A 22,624-nucleotide genomic window follows, 5' to 3' on the forward strand; every position below is an offset into this window, starting at 1 on the left:
AACTGTGGTATTTATTAAGCACTTACTATGTGCCAAGCACTGTTTTAAGTGCTAGAGTGGATAAAAGCAAACTGGGTTGGATGCAGTCCCTGTCCCACATGGGGCCCACAGTCTCAAACCCTATTTTACAGATGAGGGAATGGAGGCCCAGAGAAGTAAAATGACTTGCCCAAGGTCACACAGTAGACAAGTGGCAGAGCCAGGATTTGACTTTCGGACTCCCAGACCAGAGCCATGCTATGCCTTGCTGCTTCTCTCGTACTTGTACTCACCGAGGAATTGGGGGTTTCGATCAACCACTTCGCTCATCTCTCCCACCAGCTCAATGCTGGTGTATCGGACGGCTGTGTGCACGGTCTCTGGGAGACGGACAACTCCTTCCAAGACCTCCACCAGAGTTGGGTTGTTCTCCCTGGGGAAACAAAGGGAAGTGCCCATGACTCTGTGTCTTGCTCAAGCTCTGGGCTGCCAGCACCCAAGTCATTTTTAAGGAACTCCTTGGCTCACACATCACTCAACCCTTGGAAACACCCATCACTCACAGCTTTTCCCATCACCCTCCAAAGAAGAAGGTTCCGAATGAAAGATTCCCGAAAACCACATCACTCCCTCACACAGAAGTGCTGCTGAATGCCATCTGAGAGGCTGGATTTTACTGGGGGGGGGGGGGGACCTTTTCACAAGTGAAGGTTCGGCGCTGCCACAGTGCGGGTTTTCACCACGTGACCGGCTGGAACACTGTTGGGAAATGAGGGAATTTCTGTGTCCGACGACGCCAGCCGTGATGCGTGGTGGCGTTATTCTAATGGGCAAGGATTATGGCATGAGTTGTCAAGTGGAGCATTTGAAGAGCATGACCCCCACAATACAGGGGAGCTGGATGTCCCCAAGTAGCTCTTTTATAGGAGCACGTCCCTGAAAAGGGCTATCCCTCCTCGTGTTAGGTTCAGGTCAGAACTGTAGGTGGAACGGCCTTATTTCCTGAGGCCCCCCAGGGGAGGATGTTCTACATGAGGCTTCCCATGACGATTAATCTAACTAGATGACGCCCAGTTGTCCTATTCCCGCTCTTCCACGAATGCTGACTCTGCAGCAGTTCTCTGGTTCCGGGAAGTGGAGAGTTATTGTTTTCAATGGCCCCTTTTCCATCCTGGATTAGACCAAGAGAGCCCCCTGCTGACTTCAATGGAAATGCAATCCTTGGAATTTATCCAACTGGGGCCACTCCTAGGAAGATACAAGTTGGAATTACACTGTGGCTTGGGACACTCTTGGAAGGAAAGTCCATCCGCTCCCCTTGAAACCAGCACTAGACTGGTAGCAGAAGCTGGGTATGAGGTATTTTACTCTGGAGATGTGCTGTGTGGAAAGCAGAGATGCTAAAATTCGATTGGGAAAGACTGCTTTGAAGAGATGCCCCAGATGTAGGCGATGACACTCTAAATATAAAGCCGCAGGTTCCATGGGCCAAGTCCTGGCAATCAGTTGAGACCAAGAGGCCTGGGTATCTCCAATTACCTCAAATTCAAGGCCGCCAGGAGGAGGAGAGAGGGAGTCCTAGCAACAACTGCAAATTCAGAATGACTGGGAAGGGGAAGGATGCAGCATTCAAATCTCCTGGGAGGTTTGGGGACTGAGGTTAGGGGTGGGGAGTGTCAACAAGGGTTTGGGTGGTTGGCTCGAAGGGCTCATAATTGACTGTGCCCTCGGGATGACTCTGCCCATATCTAATCCCACATCACATCCAACTTCCCCACAGACTCTCTGGGTAAACGAGCCACCAGACCACAAAACACAGCAGAGTACCCCCCTCGGACACTGGAATCTTTTACTCTCCTTCTCTCCCTCCAGAAAGCTACATGCAGTGAAATAAAATCAGAATCTGGTGCTATATTTGCTTAGCATAAATGTCTATTTGCCCCGGATGGGTGGGCACGGCTCCCTCGGCACTAGACTCTGTAGGAGGTAGGAATACTGATGATGTAGCTGCTCGTGTGGCTATCCAAGGCAGAGCAGAGGAAAAGGAAAGTAGATGATGGAGGACAAAGGCATCACTGCACACACTTAGGATGCTAACCACCAGAGAGATTCTCCAGGCTTCCCAGAGACACTAATGGGAAAGCAGATTAGCCCCAAGCCCCTCTCTTGACACTGGTGTCCCCGCACAAGGGAGTTGGTACTCACGGGTCAACGCTCTTGGCTATGGAGGCCATGATAAAGAGAACCGCTTCTGTCACTTCCCAGGGAGGGTTGCCTTCTTTCAGAGTGGAGTACAACTAGGAAAGACAAAGGAGACTGATCAATTGTACAAGTTCAAGGAGACTCAACCGATTTAGTTTTGTTCCCAAGCCTGCTGACAGAGCTGGTAGGGGAATGCTATTTTCAGCTCTTATTCCATTCTAATCAAGAGGCCAGAACTATTTCTCTAAAATACCATGAGAACATTCTTCTGATGAGGTAATAGATGTTCCCTCATTTATTTTCACCCACCTCTTTGGAGGTGGAACAGTTTTACGGGGCCATGAGAACCCACCAGGTAATCCCCAGCTCGACTAATCCTAAAACCAGACACTAGATTGGGATGTTATGTAAAGCAAGAACAAAGGAAAAAAAACAGGAGCTGCCTCTCAGTCATTCAGTTGGGAGCCAAGGACATCCCAAAGGGCACAGAAGGAAGCTTCGTTATAACCAAGACGCAGCTGAGCTCCAATGAGAGGGGACTGAAATAGTCCCTGCCTTTAGGCACGAGAACAACTAGTCAGAGTCAGAGCAGCTGGCTGGGCCCCCCAAGTTGCCTAGGCGCCACCTGACCCAGAGCTCTACAGAGCATTCTTTGCGATTCCCTCACTACGGTGGCCTGGGTGTGGGTATGGAAGAGGGGAGAGCCAGGGAATGCCAGGCACCACCATTTCATAGTCGAAAATACAACCTCGTGACGGGCAGGTATGCAAAGACCAAAGAGGGCTCCGGAACAGGAACAGCAGGGCCTGGGTCAAAACACAACAACTGCTCACCCCTGTATGGCAAGAAGGGCCAGCAGGGCGGAAGGGGAAGTGAATGCCAACCGTGCCCGAGGGAAGTTGCAAGAGGGCCAGATGCAACTGCCTAAGCGGCAATGGTTGCCCCATTTATCCTGGCCAGATGCCAGCTCTCCTGAAAAAGCCCTGCACCTTGTAGAACCACAGGTAGCTTGAGTTTCAGCTCAAAAACACTGCCCCAACAGAGGCGTGGCTGATGGTGGTAGAGGGGCTGCAAAACTAGAGCCCCGAATGGATCCAAATTCCAGGTCCTGGTCCAATCTGGTCCTCATCAGGGATAAAAGTTTCAGTCCCACCCAACTTCAAGCCTGGCCTGATCCAGCCCACCCAAGCTTAGGACCCTTGGACTGACCCAGATCAGTAAGGATTCGGTGCTCTCATCCAGCCCTTAGGGGTTGGAGTATTAAAGTTGTATCAAACCAGGCAGGGTCCCTTTGGTTGGGGCAACCTTCTGGGGATGAGGGAGACACACAAACACACATAACTGGCTGGCGAGAAGGGGCTCACCTGAGCAAAACACTCCATAGAACCAACCAAGAAAATCAAGTCCTTCACCAGGTCAGACACCCTCATCCGGAACTCCCCAAAGTCGTCAGTCTCCTCAGGGACGCCCTCCTGAAATTTCAAAGCAATAAGAAGCTGTTAAACCTGACCGGCCGGTTCCCTGAACCCGCAGAATCGAAACTTGGTGGGGGGCTGAGCACATAGGTGCCACTGGGAGCCCAGTTCCATCCAGGAGAAAACCAGAAAAGCCCTAATGCTAAGGACCTTTTTGTCAGACTAGCTGTTTCCTAAAAATTTCCTTCTTAAATCCCTGTCGTTTACTCAAGGTCTTTCAGTAATAATCACCTTTCTTGAGTATCCACTAACAGGGAAGTCAACGTGCCTGATTTTTAGAACATGAACTTCCCTAGGACGGTAGGTCTGTCTCCCTGTAAAATTCAAAGAATCAGGAGTTGGGAGGTAGGGGGGTGGAAGGGGGGATGATAGGGGAAATAGGGTCATCATGACAGATTTATGCCTTCAATTACAAAACATGTTTGGGCCTTTCACTGACGTGGAGGGCAAGGACAGTTTCAATAAACATTCAGCTCTAGGGAAGAAAATCAGAACTGGGATCCCTAATTCAGAGTGGGAGGACTGACAGACCAACCCAAACCAATCCCCAAAACTGTGGAAGCATCTGAAGAAACGAGGGACCCAAAGCAGAGAGTTTAACGGCTGGATGGCGGAACAACTCTCCAAGGTTCCATTAGGTTTCCAATCCTCTGTCTCCACCCAAGAATCTCGACCTCTTGGGGAATGCTGTTGTATTGTATTTTCCCAAGGGCTTAGGATAGTGCTTGGCACACAGGAGTTCAATAATTACAACTGATTGGACAAGGAAAGAAAGGGAAGCTAGTGTAGGTGGAACCTTACGTGATCGGGATCCAGTTGGCAGTGTCTGGCCAGGGCATGGAGCAGCCTTTGGATATAGGCTTTGAAGATGCTATGGATAACTGCGTCGTCTGTTTTATACAGATGCTCCCCCAGGCGGTACCAGAAATTAAAGGAAATTTCCACCACCTGTTGAGTGAAGAAATGGATGGTTAATTGGACCCTACAAATTTTACAAGAAGCATATACTACGGGAGGGTGATGGATGACCCAATAGGGGTCCAGAGAACGGTTGCCACCAAGGTATGGGCACTAAATATAAGCCAACCCATTGGCCCAATTTCCATCTGAAGCTGAACTGAAAGCAAGGGTTTGGTGCAAGAAATTCCATCTCACATTTTGCAGGGATCACGGAGACCCTCCCATGGGGAAGAGGAAGGGAAAAGGAGAGCTGGCCCCTTGGAAGCAGCAGTGTCCAAGGGTCAGTTCCTTGTGCAGAAAAAAAAAAAAAATAATAATAATCAAACAGGTGCCTCGCAGAAGTCTGTTCCTCTCCCTCTGATGGGCTCAGGGCTCAGAGAATAACAATGACTCATTTCTTTTTTTTTGGTGGGGGTGCTGGTGAAAGGGGAGCAATGAAATGAAGAAACAGCCCTAGAACTGAGAAGTTGCTTGTTTAGGGCCCGAAACATGGCAGTGTCAGGGTTAGATAACCAATGGAATCACAAATCCTCTGCTTCTCGAACTCGACGATGCGCTATCTCCCAAGGAGGGAGACAGACAGACGGAAAGACAGGACCCCCCCCACACAGCGACATCTTTATAGGATAAGAGACAACAAAGAAACTCTGTACTGACACAAGGACAGCAGAGCAGGTTCAGAATGGGGGGAGGAGGGGAAGAGATAACCCAGCTCCTTTGCTATAGCCCTTGGTCACCCCTATGGCAGACACTTAAGTTCTGTCACAGTTACCGTGCCCTCGATAGCAGCACGTATGCCTTCAATGAAAAATGTACAAGACTAAAGCAAAGCTGCGGGAAGGAAATGTTGGAATGCAGGCAAGGGAGCTCCAAGGATACCTTCGCGACCTTCCCTCCAGTCCTACCTCATACTGGGGATGGCCCGCACAGATAAGGAGCAGCTCCAGGGTCCGCAGGTCTCCGAGCCCCTGGCCTGGTGTGCAAACAATTCTTTCAAGAAATGTTTCGCACAGTTCAGTGAAAACCCGGCAGTAATTCAGGACCCTGAGGGAGAAAAGGGAAATTTAATCACAAGGCTCAAATGCATAGATTTAGAAATCTCTTAGTGACATTCAACCTGCCAGCACCGCTTCTCTGTCCCGAGCCAACACAATCAAAGACAAAACTCCCTCCTCACACCCAGACCAGTTCCACAGAAGACAGGCCAGGGCTCAAACCACGTAACCAACTGAAACAATCAATCAATTAATGGCATTTATTGAGTGTTTACTGTATGCCAAGCACTGCGCTATGCACTTGGGAGAGAACAATATAACGGAGTTGGTAGACATCCTGGCGCAGTGGAAAGAGCACCGGCTTTGGAGTCAGGGCTCATGAGTTCGAATCCCAGCTCTGCCACCTGTCAGCTGTGTAACTGTGGGCAAGTCACTTAACTTCTCTGTGCCTCAGTTCCCTCATCTGTAAAATGGGGATTAAGACTGTGAGCCCCACGTTGGACAACCTGCTTCCCCTGTGTCTACCCCAGCGCTTAGAACAGTGCTCGGCACATAGTAAGCGCTTAACAAATACCAACATTATTATTATTATTATTATTATTATTATTATTAAGGAGCATGGAGTCTATAGCCCCATCAGCAGCTTCCTAATCACCCACGGCATGTTTGCAAGGCTGCAGTCCGTTCTCTGTGACAACTGGCCCCAGAAGGCCAGTTTGATGCACTTTTGGGGCAGAAAAATGGGCTAAGAAAAAGTTTGATCCAAAATCTTGATTATTACCCCAAAGAATTACTATCACTACTATCATTACTATTCCAATGTAACTGACAAACCTACCCTGAAACATGCCTTTCATCTCAGGGTGCATTCTCCCCTTCTCTAGCTGCCCACAGACTAGCAATTCACTGGACTCCCTACTCAGTTTTAATCACGACCACAAATCCTCGGTGACACTTCACCCCAGGCCTATGCCCATCTTGAAGAAGGGAGATCTGGTTTGTCCTATCAAAAAAGAAGGGAGATCTCATTTGGCCTATCAAACAATGGATGGGTCTCCCAGCCACCCCAAAGGCCACCTACAACCCAACCTTCAACTAACTGCTCTGGCCTGAACACCCTCCCCTCTCATATCCGACAGACAATTAATCTCCCCTACTTCAAAGCTTTACTGAAGTGACATCTCCAAGAGTTCTTCCCTGAATAAACCCTCTTTTCTTTTTCTTCAACTCCCTTCTGCGTAGCCCCGATTTGCTCCCTTAATTCATTCCCCCTCCCAGACCCACAACATCTGTGCACATATCTGTAATTTACTGATTTATATTAATGTCTGTCTCTCCCTCTAGACTGTAAGATCATTGTGGGCAGAGAATTTGTCCGTTATACTGTGATTACTGTATTCTCCCAAGTGCTCTGCACACCATAAGAGCTCAATAAGTACGGACGACTGGCTGACTGCCGCAACAGTGGGAGGTGGATAACCCAGAGATCCTCTGCCTCCATCTTTGGCAACAAGGATTTACATTAAGAAGATTCAAGCTGTCACCAAGGTGTACGATCCTCAGTATGACCTTGACCAGACACAGAACAACTCTGGACTCTGACCTCCCAACAGCCACTTTATCCACTTACTTGTCTAGGTCTTCCCGAGCCACTGCCATGTGGTAAGCGGCTTCCAAAGTCAAGACACCCTGAAAGAGCTGCAAGGCCAAGGGCAGGTTGGTCTCCACATTCTCAATTGCATAAAGCGCCGAGCAGACACAGTCCGAAGCCGCCTCGTGCAGGTTGGACGACGTCTTGTCTTGTTGCTGGAGGGCAACATGGGATAAGAGGGAAGGGGAGATCTGGTCATTCGATGCTGGTCAAAACTGTCGCAGCTTCTCTTGCTCAATATGCACCAATAAAACAGATCTTGGTGCTTGAAGACCTGGGTAGAGCTCAGAGGCTCACTAAATACATGGACAGTGTCAAAATCTTTCAGGATCTCTAGGCTTGGGGCTTTGTCAAATTTTCCCCCAACTCGGATCTGTCGAGTGAACTGCTTGGGCTACAAAACCCTATCCTGTGTCTGAGTAAACACCTCAGGACTGGTTTACTCAGCAACACGCAGAGGTGAAAAATAGACCAAATGAAATCCGAGGTCTCAGGTGGTAAACGTTCATTTCGGAACTGGACCTTAAACAGCATCAGGAGACCTAAGATGACCAAGGAGGTTGGGGGGGTGGAGGGGAGATACACATGTTCAGCAAAAAGACCCAGAGACCCAAATGACAATTCTAAATTAAGACAACATTGCTCATTTATATTAGTCACCCAGCATTCCCCTGCAAATTGCCTACTTGTGCAATTACCTAACAGGCACACAAATTCAATAAAAGCCTTGAAGACTTTAAATTTGAACAATGAAAAACAAAGATTTGTCCAGAAATTCTCTGGGTTTTGCTTGCTAAATGGGAAATGTGGCACATTGTGATGGCTCTGCTTTTAGGAAAACAGAATGGCCGAAGTAGACTGTTTTCCTATGTTCCATCCCTCAACGTGCCAAAACGGTCCCATTTCCCACAATCCCCAAGGTATCCGGTGCCATACTGGCTTTCCTCTCCACTGAAATAGACCACCGAACATGGACGGTTCACTGCCACTCCAGTCCTCTGGCTTAACTAATTAAAAAAAAAAAAAACAGCAAAAATACTTCTAGTTCTACACAGCAACAGAGGCTATTAAGAGGAAAAAGCCTCAAAAAGAGTGGGTACTCCATAGAGACAAATATGCCCAGAATGGGTAATGGACAGAACTAGTAGTAAAGTACCCTACTGACTGCAGTTAAATCCAGAGCAATGTGAATGCTTGAACGCTCATTTCCTCTTCTTCCACTCCCTTCTGCGTTGCCCTAGCACTTGGATTTGCACCTTTCCTTCAGCCCACCCTCAGCACTACTGAACATATTTGTATAATGTCCGTCTCCCTCTATAGACTGTAAGTTGTTTATGGGCATGGAACATATCTACCAATTCTGTTATACTGCACTCTCCCAAGGGCTTAGTACCGGTACTCTGAACACAGAGTACCTTTGATTGATTGATCGAGCTAACTCTGCAACCTGACAGGATTCTCTAGCACCTCCAACTCAAAACAAAAGATCTATCTTCTCACCCACCTCTCTTCTCCTTGAATCAACAGGACCCTGCTTGAGAAAGTCCTGCTGGTTCCCTGCTTGAGAAAGTCCTGCTGGCTTTCATGCTAAGCAATGGGGAGAGGAGGCGGCGATGTGCAAGCAAGCAGCCAGAAGGACCACTTCCCAGTCAAACTGAGGAAAAAAGGGCCTCTGGGTTTTCTTAATTAAAACCGGCCATCTGGCTAAGATGGATGAGTCGTTCAGAGACGTCCTATGCTACAAATCACTTTAACTCAGTCCTTCCCCACCTCCTTGAAAGTCTATCAAGGGCTGGCAAACAGGTCTATCTGACAAGATGTGGCTCATCCAGGGACTGCTTGCTCTTTGTTTCACCCAGGGCCAGTAAACCACTGACATTCAAATGCTCAATTCTAAAGTACTCTGTGGACTACATCTGTTTTAAATAGTCATTTCTCCCAACTCACTACGGTCAGAATCACAATCCCCAGTTTACAGAAAATATGGAGGCGCTGAACAAGGTGATGAGTGGCCCAGAATCAGCGGCACCCGAGGCAAAACAATCACTGGGATTCCTCCCTGGAGCCTTAATCCACAGCCTTGTCTCCTGGGCCACAATGCTTAGCCAAGCCTTCATCATCAACAAACAGCGGCACACTAATAGCCTAGGCCGGGGCATTCTATTTGGCGGTTTTGTTTTACCAAGAGATGTGCCAGATAACATCATAATGTCGCTCAAATACACCTCCCATTTCTGTACTCCACAGCAGGATTGAACATAGATGGTGTCAATAAAATTTCACGCCCCAACCAAACTCCACTTGGAGAGCGCAGTGCTTGGCATACAGTAAACACTCAAGTTCCCTGTTCCTGTGACTGCTCCTTTATAAGTGCTGAAAGCCAGTTTGTTCCATCATGGGACAGAAAAAGTAAATGAGGATAAGTTTTAAGGAGATGGTTCTAAGGAGCTATTTTCTCCAACACCAACAAAGAAAACAATTCTTGTGGGAACACTAAATGTGTATACAGCAACCTTGCTGATGTTACCTCACCCTAGACTACTTAGCAAAAACCTTCTCATTACAATTATTGGTTATTGCCTTTGGAGATGAGCCTGATATGGGCAAAGTCCTAATAAGCTTGATTCCCATTATTAATGTCTATGTCAAGCAGAATGTGTTCCCCTTCCTTGGCTGTTGCTATTGGCTATGAATGAAAATCCCAAAATCCCAATTTGGAAGCAATGTAAGGAATGAATTATAATTAATCATTAATAATTAATACTAAGCCCCGGGGTATATTCAAGATAACCATGTTGGACACCAGAACCTGCCCCACATAGGGCTCAGAGTCTATGCAGGGGGGAAAAAAGGTATTGATGCCTCATTTTGCAGATGAGGAAACTGAGGCAGAGGAGTGAAGTGACTTGCCCACAGACACCTAGCAAGGAAATGGTGGAGCTGGGACTAGAACCCAGGTCTTCACTGTTTCCACTAGACCATCCTGGTCCTTGAGCTGAACTCCAAAGGCTTTGCTGTTTTCCTGAAGGCCATTTATGGAATCTGTGAATATGGAGGGGAAAACACAAGTGAATACTCACCAAAACCTCAAAGAGCAGGGCTAGTAACTTATTGTTAGCCATGAAGTTACTGTCCAGTACACCCAAGTTAAACCAACTCCCCAGGCAGCGAAAGGCCTTCATAAGCATCTTCTCATCTGTTCCTGCTTTCTCCACACAGGTCATCTGGGAGGGGGGCAGAAAATAAAAAACAAAAAAATCATATTTTCTAATGATACTAATATTCACATTTAATCAATTTAATCAATTTCCCACACTAACATCACGCCTAGAGGGTAGGCTTGGAAGTCATTTTTCAAAATGAGTATCGGAATACATAAATTTGCTGTCACTCCTGCCTCACACATTCATAACACTAGGCATGTTCTAGGATGATACTTACCAAGCAGTCAGGTACAGTATTATGGGAATCTGAGGTCTAAAATTCAAAAACTTTCTGAGAAAGGCTTTGAAAGTTAAATGTCCATCTCAGACAATCAGATGACCTAGTTAGAACACATAATAGGCTGCCGCAAAGAAAAGTTTGATTTCATTTCTTGCACCAACTAATCGCAAACAGTCAATAGTATTTCAGCAAATTAAGTGAAGTACTTAAGGCACAGGAATAAAGTTCAAAGTTACATGGAAAAATGTTCCTTCAAAACAAAAATAAAATGCAGTAGCGTCAAAGGGCAAGGTAGGATATTTGGGAAGCAAAACAAGCCACACAAACACAAGATGGGTAAGATTGATGAAGCCCCAAAATAGCAGAAAGAAACCACTGGCTGAATATGAGTCAGGAATGTAAAGGCTGAATTAAAAAAGAAAATGGCAAATACAGCAGTGTTGAATGGGATGCCAACGGAGGAGCCACCCCTAAACAAACCTTCAGTCTAAGTTTTGAAAAAGGCTGCTGCTCTTCTCAAAGAATGCACACACAGACACAATTACTCCTGCTACTCCTACTTGCCAATTTTAAAAAGCAGAGTGCAACTGAGTTCTCACATGAAGTTTTCCTTAACAAGGGTACTGTTAGGAACGCAACACCTGCCTTAAAGGAAAATTTGTGCTTACTGTCTTTCAAATTGCAAGCACTAGCTAAAACAAGCTGCTTTCCTTCTCCAGGGTGTCTTTGAAATGGAAGGAATCCTGCCCAGCAAGTCACTGGCACAGAGTTCCAAGAGAAGGAGCAGCTTTGAATTTCTCCTTGGATAGGTTAAATTAGCAACAAATTGATTTCTCAGCCCAACTTTATTTATTAAAAAAAGCTTCAAAAGCTATTGGGCCCAAAGTGGTTTGGTTAACCTTAAGGAAAATGACCGGCTGGATAGCAGTAGCGTTGAAAAATGAAGCTCTGTGGTAAACTTTACCGTCAACAAGGACAAGAGACAGACAGATCACTTAGATTGCAGCAGGGAATGAACACAAGGGAAAAATTAAGAAACTGCTTTGATCCAAACACGCCTTTACCCTCCCCTTGCCATCCCTCCTTCCCTTCCTCCCTTCTCCCCTCCACCAGATCTGAGTCTGTACTTTGGCCAGCAAAAAAGGTCAACAAACACACAGCATATGAAAGTGTGGGGGTGCTCCTGCTCTGGTTAAAACTAGAAAGCCCCTAGACTAACTATTGGGTCCAATGCATGGGAGCCTTTCTACTAGACCAATCAGAATCAGAACACACAAATACAAACCTATGGGGGCCCAACTTATGAAGATTGGAAAAAAAACTGCTTAAATGAAGGGCACGGGGAGAACAGAAAAGTCAATCCAATGAGGGGACCAGATCTGCTTGGATGCAATGGGATGGAAAAAATTGGCTCAAAAACAATAAAATATATTTAGATTGAACTATTGTCCGAGGACTTGGGCCCCCAAAACGGACTGGGAAAGCCCCATTAATTGGGCTAATTAAATGAGGGGCGAGAGTTTGACAGAAACAATCCTCCAGTGGCCAGGGGGCTGAAGTCTCAATGGCTATGAGTCCTTTGGCTTGAAGATGATGGGAAGAGAAATCCTGAAATCCATTGAAAAGGAACAGTGGGAGAGCTCTGGGAGGGAGATGAGATGAGATGGAGAGGTTCATAAGGAGAGAGATGAGAGGCAGCTACAGGGAGAAGAATAAATGACGAGTGGTTAAAGAGTCCTTTGCTACATGATATTAGAATTAAATATAGCTTTATGGTGGCAATTTTGGGGTAATTTCCATCTCCAGGTTCTGCAACATTAACAAACTACTTGATAGAATTACAGACTTATTATGCACAGCAAGGGGTACATTATTCCTTATCCTGGATGGCCCATTCAAATGAGGAACATGAAACAGTAAAAATTAATGAGAACTTTCCTCAGAGATAATTTGTAAGGTGCAGAATTTCATTACTGTGTCAAATTCAAGATCATTTTACTCACTCCTGAGTATTCAATTCAAATAAAGTTTTATGAAATGGAAATAGAGAAAGCAGCTCTCCCAGCCCAAAAGGATCACTTTGCCAAAGCAGCTCTTTCATTTGGAACAACTCTTGACTGTTCTCTTACCCCGGACCCTAATGTGGACAGCTGGAGGGTGGGACACCAGAGATTCAAACCCGCAGACCCCTTCCCTTGCCATAGAACTAAGCAGTTTGCAAAAATATTCTACATTCATTAAGTCATTAGTAAAGAGAGAGAATGAAACGGATCCTGAGGACTTAGAGAAGACACTGTTATATATATTTCAATGCCCACGGGATGCACAGCACTGGATAAGCGGAAAAATTGGGGGTGTAACATCCTGGAATACAACACATTCCTGAAACTATCTCCTTCCTGACTGGAAATAAACCTGGGCAATTTAGGGAATCATATAAATGCTTTATCATCATCAACTTAATTTGATCACCTACAAGGAGAGTTTTGGAATGGTCGAGTGGCCCCGAACCACAATGTATCTTTCAAATTAGAAATTGGGACCCACTAGAAGGTATTTGGGGTGGGGGGGATCTTAGGTCCAAGTAGCAGCGGTAGCTCAAGTTGGATTTATTTAGCCCTTCTCCTTTGTGCAACGAGCTGCACTGAAGAGGAATTACTACAGTCTAACAAGGGCAACAACAGGAGGTTATTTGGGTGAGGCTTTCATGTGGAAAGTGTTTAATTCCCATCTTTGTATTCAACCCCAGCACTTATTAGAGTGCTCTGCACACAGTGCTTAATAAACCCTATTACTACTATCAATCAATCATATTTATTGAGCTCTGACTGTGAGGAGAGTTGGTAGGCACATTCCCTGCCCACAGTGAGCTTACAGGCAAGAGGGAGCTTTCGACTCCATCACTGAGTGGAGGAGGGGTGTGATTTGGCGAAGACGAACAGGAAGTGCACTCCAGAAGCGGGAGGGTGGTGTAAGCGCAGACTAGTAGTAACAGCATATATGAAGAGCCTATGTGCAAAGTGCTGTACCACATGCTAAGGAAGAGCACTGGACCGGGAATCAAAGGACTTGGGTTCTAATCCTGGCTCCATCGCTGCCGTGTGACCTTGGGCAACCACTGAACTTCTCGGTGCCCCAATTTCCTCAGCTGTAAAATGGGGGTTAAATGCCAGTTTTCCCTCCTACTTAGACGGCCAGTCCTATTTGTAAGAGGGATTGTGTCCAACCGGATTAATCTGTATCTAACCCAGTGCTTAGAATGGTGCTTGACACATAGTAAGTGCGTAACAATTATCATTAAAAAAACTACTTGGGTGAAAAGTAGACATAGTAGACCTATATACAGGTAGCTGACTGACTGACCGACCCTCTCCACATACACTTCTGTTGACAACTGTCAAAGTGCCAGACTATTGAAGTGATAGTTTTTGGTGCAAGCAATTTCACAAAATGGCTTCGGTCCATCACAAAACTACTTCCCTACTCATAACGCATCGTTCAAACCAAGCCAGTTCTGCGGAAAATCTATTTCTGTGCTCAAAACCAACTTCCCCGAACATTAGGTTATAATACTAGTTCTGTGGATTTTTCTTCTGCACTCTAAGCTATTTTATCATCTCTGAGCTGAGCAGACTGCTAATCACCCCTTTTCCATCGACTCTAAGGATCCTTAGGACACCTCCGTTGTGGTTCACACTTATTTCCCCAAGCTTGGTCACTTTCGTTTGCCTGGCCCCAAGAAGCCACTTGGACTTCTAGGAGGGGGGAGAGAAGTTCTCTTCAAATGTGCGGCATGGCAACTTATTACGACAATGCCTCAAAATGGTCACCAGAAAACTGACTTCCAACCTTGATTTAAACAATGGTATCTGTTGACCTCTACTGTGTGCGGAACACGGTACTAAGTGCTTGGGAGAGTACAGTACAACAAAGTTGGTAGACACGGTCGCTGCCTACAAGGAGTCCTGCCACTTTCTTCAAAGTTATTTGTCACTGATAAGTTCCTCGGAGAGAGAGTCCCTTAAAGCTACTTACCAGCAGAGAGACTACTGTGCTAGAGTAATAGGCCAGGTCTTCAATGATCTCTGTGCGTCTGTTAGCTCCAATGCGTAAGGATCGACTATGCACTTCCTCAGGCAAGACTGTGAGGATCTCAAGGAGAAAAGGCAGTGATGTCACATCATTGCTATACCTGGAGAAGAGGAAGGGAAAATAAGCCACAGGACAGAACACAGGGTACAAAGAACACATTTAAAAAAAACAACACCCCCCAAAAAAAATAACAACCAAACAAAAAAGACCTCACAAACCAAGGGGATTTGTGAATGCATTATTGACATCTATCCATGAAGGTGTTAAAAGGACATGGGCTAACTGGCTGAGGCTCAAAACAAACATTTTCCAAATGAATACCAAAAAGACAGTGTACCTGGGGCTTCACAAAACAAAGGTTTCAGAATTGCTCATGTGCCATTTAGTGATCAACAAAACGATGAAGGGAACAGTTGGGCAGTTGTGTATTTCTGCCTTTTACAGAAATAAGGAGTTATGCTTTTTCAGTTTTGCCACAGGGATGCTTTGGTCCATTTTCCCAGCTGAGGCACGGTGAGTAGGGGTATGCCTAGTGGAAAGAACATGTGTCTGGAAGTCAGGGGACCTGGGCTCTAATCCCAGGTATTCCACTTGTCTGTATGACTTTGGGCTAGTCGTTTGACTTCTCTACGCCTCAGTTTCCTTTATTGTAAAATAGAGAACCAATCCCTGTTCTCCCCCCTACTTAAACTGTGACTGTGACCCCATGTAGGACAGAGATTTCACTTGACAATTAGTTACCCCAGTGCTTAGTACGGTGCTTGGCACATAGTACATGCTTAAATACCACTATCATAATTATTATTTTTATTTTATGCAAAGCAATTACACCCAAAAGCTCACTCATAGGTGTAGAGAAAAATTAAGACCATAGTTTGGGAAATAACTGTCCTTTTTTCTTTGCCAGTAAAACTGTGAAGGAAATTCCTTCCTATCTGGAATTTCAAAACACAATGATCTCAGTGACCATCGGATGCTGGGATTGATTTAAATCCCAGATGGCGAAATACTGTAACCTGCCCATCAATGTACATTAACCAAATGCCTGCCAAAATTGGGGCCCATCGTGAGGAGAGGTTACTTACTTTTCCACCAGTGTCTGTACACAGCCCTTCCAGGAAGGCATTTGCAAGGCAAGATCTGCTATTGCTAAAGCAAGCTGAATGGGAGGAAAGAAATAAAGAACATAAATACATAAATGGAGGCATCGCGACCAATCCTAAACAATAAGAAAGCACTGGTCCTGACACAAACTCTTCACTTCTCTAGGAGAAATGCTGACCAGAGGAAGATTAGTTCAGGGTCAGGGGAATCTATCGTTCTTCACTATGTGCACTAGGATCCAAGTGTAAACAGGTTATTCTGGACCCAATTGCATGTAGTCACTGAAAAGATGACCCCGTTGGAAAGAATATACCATAGATTACTTTTATTTTGTCATTGTAGCTGAATCTATTGGGGAGGCTGGCTACAATATAGATCAGGCAGGGATTTAAGGACTTTCACCTTCCCTCTTCCCCGATCTCTACTTCCCACTCAGAGCCTCCTCCTTCGACGATACAAATTAATAGATTTTCTGAGCCAGCTAGCAGGGAGCAGATCTCGTGTTCCCTTTTCCTTAGGGGTTGGACTGATCATCTCTTGCCCTCTAAAGGTTAAGGCCAGACACCTCTAAGTTATCTTCCAGCATCTAAGGCAATTTTCTCCAGGAACCCCATACAGATCGCAGCGGTCTATGCAGTATTCAGTCTAGCACTGAAGACTGATATTCTACTAGAAGGCATCCAATCCCTCCAAGAAAAACACCTTTATAGTCATCTGTTGGTATAGGTAGGTGACTGACTGACCAACCCTCTCCACGTACACTTCTGTTGACAAAATATAGGGTGGTTCCATTTACACAGAAAACGATAAAATCATGTTGTTCTTTGACAAAGACAATCTCTTTTCTTCCTTTTTAAATTCCTGACCATTGATGAAGGAACGTTTGTGACTGCAAGAATGCAACACAAGGACAGTAAAATGACACCAGGCCCTCATTTTGAGTAGTTAAGGTACAACCTTTCAAGTTGCCACACCAATTACCTTTACTTGTAAGCCATTTTGAATCCCAAAGTAGTAACAGAAGAGGAAAGAAATCCCCCCACCCAATTATTTTAAGAAACAGGCAGACTGCTAACAAGGGATAAGTCTCTCTCTGTCTCTCCCCCAACCCCTGACACCCACCTCAAAAAAAAAATTCATCCAGAGGTTCAAAAACCCCCCTCAAGCTTCTGGATGCCTAGGGCCACCCTGCTTAGCTTCTTGAAACCCACTGCCTGTGCCCAATTGGTATTAAGGCCTCTCCATTACCTCTTCAGAAGGCCAGACTCAAGTGGGTTACTTAAATAAGGTTTTGTGCCCAAGGCAGAAAATAGCCTGGGGATTAAGTGAACTGCTCTGCAGTTCTATCTCTGATTTAAAGTACTGCGTACCTAAGACTTCACATCATTGGGCATTAGATCCTTCATTACAGAAAATGTGTCCCCAGATGTTTTCTTCCAACAGACTCCTGGTTGCAAAATTCTCAAAATGTTCTTGAACTATAATGTCCATTCCATTTTCCTACAAGATGGAGGTTACATTCTTGAAGAACCCCGCTTTAGGGGACTAATAACCTAAGGCATTCTATGGAAAACATTTAGAGGGTAGACTGCTGATAATAATACCAAAGGCAGTAATGTTGTCCTCTTGGTCTGTACCCCTAAAAAAAACCAACAGAATACAGTCTCTCTTTAGAACACTTCAACCCTTAAACCTGAGATTTTCAAAACACTAGAAAATGTTCTGAGAACCTGTGAGAATAGGAGACATCGACTGGCCTACAAGCTATCCACCATAATATCTGTTTGTCTTCTCTGCTTTGCAGGTGACTAATATCCACAATTTATTTCATGTCCCATGGGGGGGAGGGGGAGAATGAAAAGAGAGAGAGGGAGAGACTATAAACCCTGCAATGCATTAGGTCTTTGTCCTGATGCACACAGCAACATTCTAACTCCTTTAGGAGAAACTGCCTTATCAACCAAATCCAACCAGCAAGTATATCCCCTGAAAGTCACTAAAATGTTTTCCAATCAGTGGTATTTATTGAGCTGAGAAACAACTATTCCAAGAAAATGACAGTTCCTAATATGAATCAAACCTAAATCAAAACCCAATTCAGAGACCTCGCCGGTTAAATCTACACTTACATTGAGGAAGAGCCTTCAAACCAGTTCGGTGAGATTTGAAACCTCTAAGTTCTTACATTCAGAGTAATGCAGTAATACTAGAAAGTGAATGCAAGAGACACAAATCAGATTCCACTCTCTGAAATCCTTCTGTCCTCTCCCACTTTTCCTAAAGCTACCCACTTCTCTCTCCATTCTCTACATAAACCTTTTACAATACCTGTCATGATGTGGACCATGTGATTTACTCGCACCTTTCCCCAAAAACTGGAAAAATAAAGAAATGAAAGAAAAAAGATGATACTCAGAGCCAAAACAGAAGTGGAGAAAAAAGAACCCCATGGTCTTCTCATTTCTGATTCTAACAAGATCACTCTTGAGAGCCACCAACTCACCATGCTTCCAAGGCCTGAAAAAAGGAAACATCGTGGAATAATGTGGCAAAGTAATCTAGCCTAGATCTAATCAGTTAGACTGTGAGCCCGTCATTGGGCAGGTACTGTCGCTATCTGTTGCCGAATTGTACATTCCAAGTGCTTAATAAAGTGTTCTGCACATAATAAGCGCTCAATAAATACTATTAAATGAATGAATAATCAGGTCCTTATCGAAACTATTCCAGACAAATGGAGATCTGTCAACTTTTGAAGACTTCTAGAGAAGGTGATTTCAACAGCCACCTTCGGAAGCCTCTAAAATGATCTAACCTAAATCCTTCCCGTTTTATTCAAGTTGCACATATCCACTTCCTCCTGCTCTTTCTTCAACTGCAATAAGATGTCCTAGTCCCTGTCTTCTGAACAAATTTGTATCAGTAACTAAGCTAACAGCCAGCAAAACTTAAACAGTATTTGGGTCATGGCCTAGCAGATAGCACTCCGGCCCAGGAGTCAGGAGGAGCTGGGTTCTAATCCCGCTTCCCGCCACTTGTCTGCTGTGTGACCTTGGGCAAGTCACTTAGCTTTTCTGTTGCCTCTGTATTGTAATCTCCCAAGCTCTTGGTACAGTGCTTTGCATACAGAAAAGCGCTCAATAAGTACAACTGAATTGAACATAGTAGGAGCTTAATGAATACCATAAAGAAAGGAGAACACAAGTGAGACCAGGTCTATGCTGCTCTGATCTGGCATCCTGGAGGCAGTGAGCCTAATGGAAGGAACACAGGACTGGGGAGTCTTGGGTTCTAGTCCCAGGCACTGGCCTTCTGTGGGACCCAGGACAAGTCATAAAGGGCTAAGCCATTTCCTACTCCGTTAAAGGGATGATTCCTGGTTTCCCACCTCCAGGATTATGAGTCCCATGTTGAAATCAATCAATCATGGGTATCTGCTGAGGACTTACTACATGCAGAGCATTGTACTAAGCGCTTGGGAGGGCATACTACAAGAATAGGCAGCCACGATCCTGGCCCACAAGTTTAAAGACCAGAAGATAGGGGCTGTGTCTGAGCAGATTAATCTCGTATCTATCCAGCACTTAACACAATGACCACATTTAATATCTTAATAAGCATCTTGATTCTGTCAAATTACCCTTTGGCTCTTATTTTATAACATTTTATTCATTTCTGAAAGACCAGTTGACCATGGCAGGGTTGAAGAGCCCAATGGCATCTTTTAACAAGATGCTTGAGGTTGGAAGGCTGCTGCAGTAATTGTTTGGGGAAGGGATGAAGGTGGGGTGATCTTATTGGTTGGATCCATAAAATATTATAAAGAATGGACCAGATTTAGAGATTGTGTGAAAAGTAAGCAAAGAGGGCAACAAGGTTGCAAATTTTTGGATCCGGGAGACAGTGGTGCTGCTAATAGTGATGGTAAAGTTAGGCAATGAACATTTAGGAGCGGAAGTAACTTCAGTTTTTGCCACAGAGTTTAAACTGCAGTGTAGAGGTGCCTTACTGGTGGGAGGAAGACTTGTAAAACTGTATAACAGGTTTCCTTAAATCCTGTAAATTTACTAGATTTAGGGAAAACTGGAATAATAATAGTGTTATTTTTCAAATGCTTACTATATGCCAAGGATTGTACTGAGCACTGGGGTAAATACAAGATCATCAGAACAAACATAGTCCCCGTTCCACATGGGGCTCACAGTCTAAGTGGGAAGAAGAACAAGTATTTTATTCCAACTTTACAGAAGAGGGAACTGAGGCACAGAAGTGAACAGACTGTAAGCCCATCATTGGGCAGGGATTGTCTCTATCTGTTGCCGAATTGTCCATTCCAAGCGCTTAGTACAGTGCTCTGCACATAGTAAGCGCTCAATAAATACTATTGAATGAATGAAAGAAGTGATTTGTCCAAAGTCACAGCAGGCAAATGGCAAAGCCAGAATTAAAACCCAAGCCCTCTGACTCAAGTCCCCACTCCTTCCTTACTGCTAATGTACACTCTCAAGTGTTTAGCACAGCCCAGCACACAGCAAGTGCTCAATACCACTAAAGGATGGATTGATTGCTCTTGGTGGAAGCCTTGATACTGAATGGAAGGCGTTAACGCACAATGTCTTTGTTGGCTGCCTTATCTGAAAACTCAGTATTTCTCTGGCTATAAGAAAGCCCTACGGCTTGTTTATTCCTCATATTTCACAATATCCTCCACTGCCAAGAAGTAAGGCTCTTCTCACAGGTCACATTTCAAACCATTCAAACACAGGAGGGCACCCAGAAGATTATTTTTAAATAGATGCAGACACCAGCTAATATTTCACATGACCTCTGGCTCATGGCCAATGCCAATCTCTACTGCATGGCATCCTTCAGTATACAACAAATTTCCTGACATGAATTTCACTCAGCACTTCCTTGCCGCCTGAATTCACTACTTAAGTCACATCCTGCCCAGTTAGCAAGAGAGGGAGAGATTCAGAAGAGGAAAAAAAAGAAGCAAAAAGAAAAAAGACCCTGATTGCTAAATGATGATCTGTAGTTTCCTGTCCAAGAGCAAACTAATTTAGTGGGTCAACATGGTGAAAACAAAACAAAAAAAAACCACGGAGTCAGAAAATAATGCCCTTTGGATCCAACATCACCTTAAGTGTCAACACCCAGTTAGATCAGCAGAGAGTGAAGAAACACCAACACCAGCTCTTAGAGGCGGGGTTAGGGTAATAATGAATAAAGGTGGCACTTGTTAAGTGCTTACTATGTACTAAGCACTGAGGGAGATACAAGATAATCAGACAGGGCCCAGCTCCTTGCAGTCTGAAGGATGAAAACTGGGGTGGGGACCGGCCATTGGATTTGGAACATAAACACTGTCACTTTGCAATTCAATAAGAGGGTATTAAGTTGACCAAACTGCAAGATAATTGGGGGTCATTTTGAAGAAACAATCGGGGGAAAATCCACCAACCGAACTGGGCGGTGAAAATACTAGGAGGGGAAGCCCCTTGAGGACAGGGATCGTGCCTAAAAACTCTGTTATAATGTACTCTGCTCAAGACAGTGCTCTGCAGATTCTCACTCTTCACCTACAGATGCTAGCATTCACCCTCGAACACTCCAGAGAGGCAGAAACATCTCCTTATGGCAAAAAAGGGAAACTAAGGTAAGCCCTAGGAAAAGAGGCTCAAAACCCAGGGGCAACAACAGGCCCGGCTCGACTCATGGGTTTACGGAAGCATAGTCGTGGTGACCAGCCCAAGCTCTGGTTGCTAGGTTCTGGGGTCTCTTCCTCGTTGGTACAGTAACTGCCAAAGAAGTGCCTCAGGTACAGAGCAGGCTGGGCTCCAGACAGTAATAGAGGGAGGAAACAGTGTCACGGTGCATATCGAGGGACGGCAGTGGTTTAAAATGTCAAAGTGCTGCCTGGGTGAATAGGGGCCTGCAAGGAGAACACAATGGGTCTGGAGCGAGGAGGCCAAGGACAGCTCAAAAAAAACACTTGCGATTCAGGGAACTGAATTTGCATGTGACATCATACAGAACACAGTATCTCTACGGGATGTGGCAGAATGTCATACGGACCCCGCATACATATGCGGCGCAATGCAATAATCTAATAAAAGAACATATGAATGTGGTGAATTTTTCCCAGTCTCAGAAAGGATACGTATCTGAAGGTAGTCTTGGTGCACGGTGGTCTTGAATTCAATACGTCTTAGTTCAGAATATTGTACCTCAAACCCCTCGTATAGTACCTTGCACCAAGAGGACTCTCAAATATTAATTAAGGCTAATTGTAACCAAAGTGCGGGAGGCCAGCTTCTGTTGTTTCAGTTCTGATCCCTAAAAGGAACACTTTGACACTATTCTCTTGGGACTATGAGATAGTTTTGGGGGCGGTCTGTTTGGCATTACATCACACTCCTGAGCCAAACTTCACAGCTTATATTAGGAGACTCTTACAGGTGCCCACATCAAAGTCTACCTAGGTGGACTCACCTTAAAGGAGTACTTCAGGTACAAACTATAGCACATATAGAGCTGTCCTTAGTTTTCAAAGATACACTCTGTAACTGTCAAACTGTAATTTATACAGAATAATAATGTTAATAACATTTGATTATTGTTAATAATAAAGATACTGAGGCACTGGGAAAGCTCTAGGAGAAATATTTGAAATAAACTGGGAAGAAGCGAGCCGGAGGCTCTGTATTTATCTACTTTAA

At 44.9% G+C, this 22,624-nt stretch overlaps 1 protein-coding gene across 3 annotated transcripts in view; it reads right to left on the reverse strand.

Annotated features, from left to right (window-relative positions):
* Nucleotides 1-22,624, reverse strand: part of TNPO3 (transportin 3) — a 60,018-nt gene that overhangs the window by 17,405 nt on the left and 19,989 nt on the right. For all 3 annotated transcript variants that reach the window (XM_029073340.2, XM_029073339.2, XM_029073341.2), the window contains 9 exons: nucleotides 15,884-15,957; nucleotides 14,742-14,898; nucleotides 10,343-10,486; nucleotides 7,242-7,417; nucleotides 5,522-5,660; nucleotides 4,458-4,604; nucleotides 3,546-3,653; nucleotides 2,185-2,276; nucleotides 273-412 (listed from right to left, as the gene is read on the reverse strand). In XM_029073340.2, coding sequence (XP_028929173.1) covers nucleotides 273-412; nucleotides 2,185-2,276; nucleotides 3,546-3,653; nucleotides 4,458-4,604; nucleotides 5,522-5,660; nucleotides 7,242-7,417; nucleotides 10,343-10,486; nucleotides 14,742-14,898; nucleotides 15,884-15,957 — 1,177 coding nt within the window. The remainder of the gene's footprint in view (nucleotides 1-272; nucleotides 413-2,184; nucleotides 2,277-3,545; nucleotides 3,654-4,457; nucleotides 4,605-5,521; nucleotides 5,661-7,241; nucleotides 7,418-10,342; nucleotides 10,487-14,741; nucleotides 14,899-15,883; nucleotides 15,958-22,624) is intronic.

The sequence above is a fragment of the Ornithorhynchus anatinus genome, chromosome 10 (assembly GCF_004115215.2).
Source record: "Ornithorhynchus anatinus isolate Pmale09 chromosome 10, mOrnAna1.pri.v4, whole genome shotgun sequence".
Classification (NCBI taxonomy): Eukaryota; Metazoa; Chordata; class Mammalia; order Monotremata; family Ornithorhynchidae; genus Ornithorhynchus; species Ornithorhynchus anatinus.